This window comes from Elephas maximus, chromosome 7 (assembly GCF_024166365.1).
Source record: "Elephas maximus indicus isolate mEleMax1 chromosome 7, mEleMax1 primary haplotype, whole genome shotgun sequence".
NCBI classification, from domain to species: domain Eukaryota; kingdom Metazoa; phylum Chordata; class Mammalia; order Proboscidea; family Elephantidae; genus Elephas; species Elephas maximus.
This window is the reverse complement of record NC_064825.1, coordinates 102,610,538-102,620,798: the sequence shown is the minus strand read 5'-3', so window position 1 is coordinate 102,620,798 and position 10,261 is coordinate 102,610,538. Positions and strand designations below refer to the sequence as shown.

Here is a 10,261-nt window from a genome sequence, read left to right as displayed (position 1 = left end):
GGAGGAGCTCAAGCCTTTTGGCCCACCCCCACTGTGTGTGTGCCCCGGGTCTCAGAATGAGCCCCAGATTGGCAGGCAGGGCTGTGCACTGAAAGAGTACGGCTTTGGAGTCTCGGCTCTGTCCCAGTGAAGATCATGGGCAAGCTGCTGAAGGCCTCTGAACCTCGGTTTCCCCATCTGTACAATGGGAATCCTGATGCTTACAAAGTAGTGGTTGTGAGCCTCGCAATGAGCTAACGGCTAAGAAAGCTGTGCTCTGCAAAAGATATAAGGCAGGATTTCCTCCAAACCCCGGGGATTCAAGGGGTGCCTGGGCAGGCCCGGTCCCTCTCGGTGCCCACCAGGCTCCCAGGCTCTGCAAAGGCCGGGGAGGGGCAAAGCCGAAATCTGACTCCCGCAATCGCGCGGCGCCACCTCGGGGAGCCGGTCCTGGAGCTCCGCACGCGGCAGCTGAGCCCGCAAGCCCGCGCCCCCGGAGCCGCCGGCCGCCGAGATGTCTGCAGCCCCTGTACCCCCGCCGCCGGCCGGCGGGGTGGGGGCCGCGGCAGCGAAGAGAGGGCGGGGCCGAGGGCGGGCCTCCCGTGGGAGGGCCCGGCGCGCTCCGGGAGGTGGCAGCCCGGGCCGGCAAGCGGCAGGACACGGGCCGGAGCGTGGTCAGACCCCCACCCACCCAAGGCGCCCCGGGAAGACGCGGTGAGTGCGGCCTTGGCGGGGGACGCGCGGGCGGCGGCGGCGGCGGGAACCGCGGCCCGCGTTGCCCTCTTCTCAGGCCCCTGAAGTTGGCAGTGGGACCGATTCCCAGCGGGGAGCCCCCGGCCACCCGCTCTAAGCGGAGACGGGAAGGGCTGCCAACCAGCGTTAGGCGTCTCGTCCGCGACGCAGCGAATCCCACAGCTCCACAACCCTGCCGGGGAGGGGGCGTCGGGGCGAGGGTTAGGGCCATCTTCTGGGGCCCTAGAAGGGGCCTCGCTCCCCGGCGAACCCCCGTCCCCTGCCAGGAGCCCCAGTTCTCGGGCCGCGTCCCGGGCCACCATCTGCAGTCCACTGCAGGGCCAGCCCCAGCCCGGGCAAGGGGTTGCCCCCTCCCCCAAGCGGTGACCGGCCAGCCCCACCCCCGCCGAGACCAAGTTCAACAAGTTTGGCGGAGAAGCCCAGAGCCTCCATGGTGAGGCCTGGCCCGGCCGCCCCGCGTGGGCTCCGCCGGCCCCGAGTTGCGCTGCGCGGGGCTGGCGGGGCGGGGCTGATCAAGGGGCGCCTCCACAGGGGCTGAGGCCAGGGACCGGGCAGCCCTCGGCCCGGGGGTTTGGAGTGGAGGCTCGGGGTTTGCAGTGCGTCATCACGGAGCAGGCACCTCAGCCGGCAGGTTGGGTTTCCTAAAGTGCCCCTTTGTTTTGCCCCTCCCCAGGCCTGCCTCCTCCCCCATGCCCAGGCCACCCCCTCCCCCAGGCTCGCGGTCGCCCTGTCGGCCTGTTCTTGTCCTTCTAGTCTAAGTGCCCCTCTGAGTGTCCACAGACCGCCCCCTCCTTGTGTCCTCGAATCCCAGGGTTACCGGCTGATTGGGAAGGGCTGCAGAGGGAAGAGGCCCTTGGGCGCCACAGCCTGTGACTCAGGATAGAGGGATGGGCAGGGCAGGATGGCGGTGCTCCCTCCCAGGGGCATGCCCCCAGCTTCTGGGAAGAGGCGAGGGCTGTCTGGGTGAGGGTACCTTAGGGCTTCAGGTAGAGAAGGTGGGTGCTTGGCTGAACCCCAGGACTTCCTTAGCCCAGGCAGCTGTGGGGAGACCCCTGCAAGTCCCCAAGACTTCTCTGGCCCAGTAGGTGCTGGCTCCCTGGACTGGGAAGCTGCCTTTCTCTGCTTTCTGAGCTCTTGCCTGTGGTGGAGGGTGTTCTGGGAACCCATTTGGGCCTTTGCTTAGGTCAGGAGGCACAGGGTGCTGACCCTCCCCAAGGGCGGGGGGGGGGCAGAGGGAGGGGCAAGGTGCAGGGCCATCCCCACTGCTTGCTTGATCAGGTGGGGGCTGTAAGGCCTGGCTGTGCCTGAGGCTGGGGCTGGTGTTTGCTCTGGGAGGCATGAGGGAGCAGTGCCAGCCACCCCAGCACACACAGCTTGCTCTGTTCTGGGGCCAGAGAGAGGGAACGGGTGGGGGACAGCTCTCCCAGGAGCACAGAGGCTGAAGCAGGCAGGGGCCCCAGTCCCTTGATGTCCCACTGGGACAGTTCTGAAGGCCCTGTGATTAAGGCTGCAGCTCTCTTTCTCTCCAGCTGCTTGGCAAGTCCTTCTAGGCAAGTGGGACAGACACAAGAGGAAGTAAGCTGGAGAGCTGAGGACCCTCCTTGCCTTGTGCTCAGGGGCCCCCTGCTCCCTGCACTCTCCACTGGGGCTCCAGAGAGGCCTCCCTCCTGTTAGCAGGCCAAGCTCCTTCACAGCTGCTCCAGCCAGCCAGCCAGCCAGCCAGCCAGCAGGTTTTTTTGCTCTTCAGATGGGGTTCATTTTTTCTGATGGGCTTCATTCATTCAACTGACAATTACAGATCCCAGCATCTGGGAAAACACAAATCAGATCCTCAGGAAGTCTCTGTCAATGACTGGGGACAGATTCTGTCCTATGAGTCACAACCCAGTGGGGTATATACCCTGACAGAGCAGTTACAAGGGGCTCTGGGAGCCTAGAGGATAGAGGGACAAAGGGACAGACTATGGGGAAGGTGCCTCAATTTGAGTTTTAAAAAACGAATAAAGGTTCTTCAGTTTAGAGAAGGGCACTGTAACAGAGCCCTGCTTGGGGGGCAGTGGGCACACACTTGACCCGCCTGGGCTTGGCTGTGTTCCCTGGGCCCTGGGCTTGCTCAGAGGAAGAAGGATTTCCCAGAGGCAGGAGGGGAGCAGCCTTGTGCCTCCGGTTCTTCTAGGCCCTGGAAGGTGGCTTGGCTGTTGGAATTTGCCTTGCCTTTCTCTGCAGTTCTGGAGAACATTGTTGTAATTGGCTGATCACCTGTCTTCCCCATCCTGCCTCAGACTATGGGCTTTGGGGCCCAAGACTGAGCTGCTCATGACTCATCACCCCTGGAGCCCTGTGGGACCTCAGTGGATGTTGTGGACTAAAGGAGTGTCTCCCAGTGCTGGTCTGCCCCCTCATGTTTCTTGTTCATCACCTGGTTTGAGGCTTATGACAACCCTGGAAGGGAAGCCACCCAGGTGGAGGCGTTTCCATCCGGCAGGGAGCAGGGAGCAAGGATGGGAAAATTCACTTGTCCGAGCTTCCTGGCCAAGGCAGGACCCAGGCCTCTTGGCTCCCGTCTGCTCTTCCAGCACAGGGAGCTGCTGGGTGTGTCTGGGCACCTCAGCCTTGGCCTGGGATCAGCCTTGTCATTCAAGGAGAGGTAACGGGCCTTGGCCTGGGTAGGAGGCCTCTTCTCCCATCTGCAGTCTGGGGAGTGGGGACCTCTGTCCACCTCCACCCCCGCCTGCCACCTAATCCTTGGCAGGATCGTGTGACCCGCCTGGCATTCTCCTGGCTGGAATCTGGCGCTTCTGACAGCAGCTGCTATATCGGGGGAGCTGGGCACCGCCCTGGATGTCTAAGCCTCTGCCCTCACCCCTGCTTTGTTCTTGTCAGCTTGCAGGCATAGTCACGGTGGCAGCTTTGAAAGTTGGCCGCCCAGGCAAGCCTCTGAAGTGATCTTTTGGCCCCAGGTATGTGTTAGGGTGGTGGGGAGAGGAAGGGCAGACCCAGGGCTAGAGAAGGAGCTTTGAAATCACCATCCATGCCCCTACCCTGGCCCCTTCTGGGGACCTCTAGCCCCCTGTCTGCTAAGTCCTAGCTCTGACAGTTCCTTGGCTAGTGGAGATCGCAAGGTGGTGAGGGGTGGGGGGGGGGGGGGAGGAGAGAGTCTGTTCCTATCCCAAAAAGCTTCCCTGCTTACCCCTCTGCCCTCCACAGCCCCAAATCCGCCACCATTCCGTGCTGCAGGGATACCATGGCTCCAGAGGAAGAGGCTGGAGGGGAGGCCCTAGGAGGCAGTTTCTGGGAGGTGAGCAGCTGGGTCCCGGTTGTGGGAGGTGGCACTGAAATGCCCACCAATCTTAGGGCTGAGCCACCTCTCCAGGGGAGGAACCTACCTGTCAGCCCCAGCCTGCAAGGGGGCTTCTCCCCAGTGATGCCACCCTTCTCATGTCTGCCCCAGGCTGGCAACTATAGGCGGACGGTGCAGCGGGTAGAGGACGGGTATCGTCTGTGTGGGGACCTAGTCAGCTGCTTCCAGGAGCGTGCCCGCATCGAGAAGGCCTATGCCCAGCAGCTGGCTGACTGGGCCCGCAAATGGAGGGGTGCCGTGGAGAAGGGTGAGCTGGCGCTGGGCCTGGCAGGGAGCAGAGGGTTGCTGAGGGCGGGGACACCAGGGCAGCTTCTCTGTGTGCCTTTTGTGGAAGTTTGAGGCTTCCACATCTGCCTTCCCTTTAAAGAGGGAAGATCCTCCTGGTTTTCCTCACAGTGGTTTCTGTTACAGTTTGCCAAGCACCTTCACGAGTTATTTCGATATTTCTAACAATGCTATGGAGTCCCTCGGTGGTACAAATGGCTAACGGGCTTAGCCGCTAACTGAAAGGTTGGAGCTCAAGTCCACCCAGAGGCAACTTGGAAGAAAGGCCTGGTGATTTACTTCCAAAACATCAGCCATTGAAAACCCTATGAAGCACAGTTCTACTCTGCCTCACAGTGGGTCTCCAGGAGTCAGAATTGACTCGAGGGCAACTTTTTTTTTTTTTTTTAAACAAGCTATGGTGGAGATAAGGAACCCTGGTGGTGCAGTGGTTAAATCACTCAGCTACTAACCAAAAGGTCAGGGGTTTGAACTTACCAGCCACTCCACAGGAGAAAGATGTGGCAGCTAGCTTCTATGAAGATTACAGCCTTGGAAACCCTATGGGGCAGTTGTAGTCTCTCCTGTAGGGCAGTCAGAATCAACTCCACGGCAGAGAGTATGATGGACACGTGCCTGTTCAACCCATTTTATAGAGGAAAAACCTGAAGATCAGGGAGGTTAAGGGACTTGCTGAGGTCACATAGCAAGGCAGAGCTTCCGGCAAGGGACCTGGGATCTTTGTACTCTATAACAAGCTGCCTTCCTGGAGGGTGGACGCTGGTTCTTCCCGCAGTGGCAATAAAGTGTGGTGGTTTATGCAGCAGACTTGGGTTTGAATCCCAGCTCCACTTGTAGCTGTAGGGCATTGGGCAAGTAGTGTATTTCATTTCTCTGGGACTCGGTTTTTTGTCTCTTAAATGTTGATGATGACACTGAGTTCCTGGTGGTGGTTGTAGCAAGTGTTCTGTGAAAGCTCGTATGTCAAGGCAGAGGCAGCATTCAGTAAGCAGCAGCTCACACTGTCATTCATCTCTGCTCCCTCTGGATGCCCCCATGCCTGGCACCCAGAGCAGCACCCAACGAGAGGGGTGGGCTCCTTTAGGGTGATGCCCTGGCCTGGCCCAAGCTCTGTCTTTCTCTGCAGGCCCCCAGTATGGCACACTGGAGAAGGCCTGGCATGCCTTCTTCACGGCAGCTGAGCGGCTGAGCGCGTTGCACCTGGAGGTACGGGAGAAGCTGCAGGGGCAAGACAGCGATCGGGTGCGTGCCTGGCAGCGGGGGGCCTTCCACCGGCCTGTACTGGGTGGCTTCCGAGAGAGCCGGGCTGCTGAGGACAGCTTCCGCAAGGCCCAGAAGCCATGGCTTAAGCGGCTGAAGGAGGTGAGCCTGAGTGGGTGGGCATCCAAGGAGGCCCCTTCCTGGTCTGCACAGGGCTAAAAGGGGCCAGAGTATGGCCTCTGAGGCCCAGAGCTGTCCCCATGTGTGTTAGGTTGAGGCTTCCAAGAAGAGCTACCATGCAGCTCGGAAGGATGAGAAGACAGCCCAGACTCGGGAGAGCCACTCCAAGGCAGACAGTGCTGTCTCCCAGGAGCAGCTGCGCAAACTGCAGGAGCGAGTGGAACGCTGCACCAAGGAGGCCGAGAAGGTACATGCAGCCGGAAGCGTGGCCTGGCCACGCCAAGGCTTCTGGAATGCTTTTTTCAATCCCCAGCACTCTTTTTCTTTTTTGATTGTTATAGTTGGGTGCCACTGAGTCTATTCTGACTCATAGCGACCCCATGTGACAGAGTAGAGCTGCCCCATAGGGTTTTCTAAGCTGTGATCTCTATGGAAGCAGATTTCCAGGTCTTTCTCCTGCAGAGCCACTAGATGGATTTGAATCACTGACCTTTCGGTTAGCAGTGGAGTGCTTAAGCATTGCACAACCAGGGATCTGTATTTATTTATTTTAAAATCTTATTTATTTTGTCGTCATTGTTTTTGAGAGTATACACAGCTGAACATACACCAATTCCACAGTTGCTCCATGTACAATTCAGTGACATTGCTTATATTCTTTGGGTTGTGCAACCATTCTCACCCTCCTTTTCTGAGTTGTTCCTCCCTCATTAACATAAACTCACTGCCTCTAAGGTTCCTATCTAATCTTTCCAGTTGCTGTGGTCAATTTGATCCCACGTAGATAATTCTTAAAAGAGCATAATGCTCAAGGCAGACATATTCTACCTTTTTTTAAAAATGGTGATAAACATGTTTATAACAAACATTTACCAGTTCAACATTGTTTCCATATACATGAATCACCTTCATCTTGTTGTTCAGCTGTTACCACTCACTGTCCACTTCCAAACTTTTCCCTCATTCTTCACAGAAGCTCAGTGTTCCCTAAGCAATGACTCCCCCACTTCCCCCTCCCCCTGCCTACCCCTGCTACCCACTAACACACTTAGGTATCTATACATTTGTCTATTCTAGATATTTCATGTAAGTTCAACCCCCAGCATTCTTACTGTTTTAGACCTCACCTGCCACCCTCTCTTCAGATTATCCTTTAAAGAAGAACCTGAGAAAAGATGGTGGTTCACCCAGGGAGAGAAACGGTGGGATTTTAGGCTGTGGGATAATTTTAGCCATTAAGGAGGCCCTTCCAGCTTCGCTTCTTTCACAATATATTACCTGGAACAAGTTCTGACATTGCCTACTCTGGCCAGAGTGCACTTTCTTCCAACGCTGCATATCCAAATCCACCCCCTCATCTGAGGTGCTACTCAGTTTCCACCTCCCCCAGGAAGCCTTTCCTGATTTCTCCCACCCCTCTCCATGGGGTGACTGGGTCTTACTCTCTCCAGACACTTACAGCTGCTCTTGCTGAACGTCACCTCCCCTGTTAGCCTGCCAGGGTTCTTGAGGGCAGGAGCCAGGTCTCAGGGCTAATTGCCCCTGGTGCCAAGCCTAGTAAATACTGGTGGAGTGCTGGGTGGAAGAAGGCCTCATCCTCACCAGGCTCCTCCCCTCTCACCCAGATGAAAACCCAGTATGAGCAGACGCTGGCCGAGCTGCATCGCTACACCCCGCGCTACATGGAGGACATGGAGCAGGCCTTTGAGACCTGCCAGGCTGCCGAGCGCCAGCGGCTGCTCTTCTTCAAGGACATTCTGCTCACCCTACACCAGCACCTGGACCTCTCCAGCAATGAGAGGTGTGGCCTGCGGGGTGGGTGTGGAGATGGGGGTAGTTCTGGGTGTCCCTCATCTCCCCTGGGTTCAGACCAGGCTGAATGGGATTGGGAGTGCTAGGGCCCAGGGCTTCCCAGACTGAGGGCTGTGCCTTGGGGCACAGGTTCCAAGAGCTCCACCGTAACCTGCACCAGAGCATTGAGGCAGCCAGTGATGAAGAGGACCTGCGTTGGTGGCGCAGCACCCATGGGCCTGGCATGGCCATGAACTGGCCACAGTTTGAGGCATGTGTTCCAGGCTGGTGGGGCCAGGGTGGGGGTGGGGGTTCCTACTGGGCTCAGCCTGGGCTTCAGGAGGGAGGCCAGGGCTTGGGCTAAAGTGGGTTTCTCCTAGGCTCTGGTGACGGCTGGTCTGGATGATCCTGGCTGCCACCACAGCCTGCAGCCCAGCCTGACCCTAAGCACTGTCCCCGCAGGAGTGGTCCTTGGACACACAGAGGACAATCAGCCGGAAGGAGAAGGGTGGCCGGAGCCCTGATGAGGTTACCCTGACCAGCATCGTGCCGACAAGAGATGGCACTGTGCCCCCACCCCAGCCCCCAGGGTCCCCAGGGTGAGAGCCAGGAGCCTGACTGTGCCAAAGAAACAGCTCTGCCCCTACCCTCCTCTCCTTTGCTCTATCTCCTTCACTTCATGCCCTTCGTGCCTAAGGGGGGTTAAAAATTGGTGCTGGGGCCTTAGGGCCTACTTGTTGTTATTGGGTGCTGTTGAGTCGATTCTCATACCGACCCCATGTGACAGAGTAGAACTGCCCCACAGGGTTTTCTAGAGTGTAATCTTTATGGGAGCAGATCGCCCAGGTCTTTCTCCTGCAGAGCTGCTGGGTAGGTTTGAACCATCAATCTTTCAGTTAGCAGTTGAATGCTTTAACTGTTGTGCCACCAGGGCTCCTAAGGCCTACTTAGTCATTATAATAATAGTAGTTTTCATAGTGGTTTTGATTTGCCAGGCATTTTCCACGTTCCCTCTTGCTGCCTCTTCACATCAGCTCTGTTGTTATTAGGTGCTGTCAAGTCAATTCTGACTCATAGCAACCCTATGTACAACAGAGCAAAACACTGCCGGGTCCTGCGTCATCCTCACAGCGGTTATTATGCTTGAGCCCACTGTTGCAGCCACTGTGTCAATCCATCTCTTTTTCGCTGACCCTCTACTTTACCAAGCATGATGTCCTTCTCCATGATGTGCCAGGCGTTTCCCAGGAGGCAGTGGAGGGAACATGGGAAATGCATGGCACATCAGCTGTATGTGGCAGAAATTACCTCTGAGCTCAGTTGTGCATGGCACAGGTGGGACCAAAATCTTGCAGCTCCTCCCCACCCTGTCTTTTCCAAGGATCCTTGATGGGGGGTAAGCTCTTTGCCCGAGTCGTGGGCTTTCTAGGCCCCTGGTCCTTCTGCCTCCTGGGCCTGACCCCCTTCTGCCTCCCTCTACAACAGCAGGCAGGATGAGGACTGGTCAGATGAGGAGAGTCCCCGGAAGACTGCCACCGGGGTACGAGTGCGGGCACTCTATGATTACGCAGGCCAGGAAGCTGATGAGCTGAGCTTCCGAGCAGGTACCCTGGGACCCCTTTCCTATTCCTTTCCAGGCTTAAGTTCCCCCTTACGAGCCTGACTCTGACTCTCAAGGCTGTTCTGGGTCCCACGCCCAGGAGTGAAGAGTGTCCTCTCTAAGTCCTTACCTTACTCTCCAAGTCACTGCTGGGGCCCGATGGCTGCCTTCTGGGTTTGGGTTGGGCAACTTGCTGACTTTCATCCCCTCTGTCTGAGCCATATCTCTTCTTCTAGCTAGGCTCTTGCACTGCCCCTTCCCGCTCAGTCCTTGACCCAGTTGCAGGAATGGGGGCTGGGCCAGGGCAATTGGTAGTGACCAATCCTCTTTCCCCCAGGGGAGGAGCTGCTGAAGATGAGCGAGGAGGATGAGCAGGGCTGGTGCCAGGGCCAGCTGCAGAGTGGCCGCATTGGCTTGTACCCTGCCAACTACGTGGAGTGTGTGGGGGCTTGACCTGCCCTCACGGCCCTCCTGCCACATTTCTCCACCCTGGGTCAGAGCCCAGCTTCTCCCAGACAGCCCTCCTGAGGGCCCTGAACCCATGGCACCCCTGCCACCCCTTTGTCCCTTGAGGGGGAAGAAATCTCCGACCCAGGGAGGGGAGGGGCCTGTGTCCAGGAAGAGACTGGTAGGGAATGGCCAGCTGAGTCTAGATTGAGGGCAAGATGGGGAACTCAGAAAGTGACAGTGGGCTCGGGGGTACCTTGGTCTCCCCAGGAGCTGTGGACCCAGTTCCTGGCCTCTGTGTTTTGGAGTTCCTGGGGTGGGCTTGGGGTGAGTGTAGTTCTGGGCTAGCAGCATCCTGTGTTGTGGCTTATTCTAGTGTGTATTAAAATTGGAAGAAAAAAAAAAAACCGTCAGGCTTGTGTGCATCTTTTTTGATACTCCCTCCACCCTTGCCAGGCCTCCAGAGGGCATCTGGAGCGAGGCACGGACGGGTGTCCGTCGGCCTATAGTATGTTACGGGATGAGGGTAGTCAGGGTGTGCCATCTAGGAACTTACTCTGGAACTTCGGGACCCTGACCTGGGGTGGGAGTGGAGAGCTGCCACGGCTCGAAGCTGGGCCTTGGGGCCTGAGTTCTGCGCTGCGCGGGGAGCCGGCCAATATATC

At 57.7% G+C, this 10,261-nt stretch overlaps 1 protein-coding gene across 3 annotated transcripts; it reads left to right on the top strand.

The window, feature by feature from the left end:
* Positions 1 to 584: 584 nt before the first annotated feature.
* On the top strand, positions 585 to 10,013 carry PACSIN3 (protein kinase C and casein kinase substrate in neurons 3). 3 transcript variants are annotated; one of them, XM_049891058.1, is made up of 12 exons: positions 586 to 693; positions 1,264 to 1,363; positions 3,616 to 3,692; positions 3,940 to 4,030; positions 4,184 to 4,340; positions 5,505 to 5,740; positions 5,850 to 6,005; positions 7,384 to 7,559; positions 7,700 to 7,820; positions 8,012 to 8,148; positions 9,035 to 9,153; positions 9,487 to 10,012. In XM_049891058.1, the coding sequence occupies exons 4-12, from the start codon at positions 3,977 to 3,979 to the stop codon at positions 9,600 to 9,602; spliced, it is 1,272 nt and encodes a 423-aa protein (XP_049747015.1). In that variant the 5' UTR covers positions 586 to 693; positions 1,264 to 1,363; positions 3,616 to 3,692; positions 3,940 to 3,976; the 3' UTR covers positions 9,603 to 10,012. The 3 variants fall into 3 exon arrangements, with proteins under 3 accessions (XP_049747016.1, XP_049747014.1, XP_049747015.1); XM_049891059.1 differs by lacking the exon at positions 1,264 to 1,363 and having other exon boundaries at positions 585 to 693; positions 9,038 to 9,153; positions 9,487 to 10,013; XM_049891057.1 differs by lacking the exon at positions 1,264 to 1,363 and having other exon boundaries at positions 585 to 693.
* Positions 10,014 to 10,261: the final 248 nt, after the last annotated feature.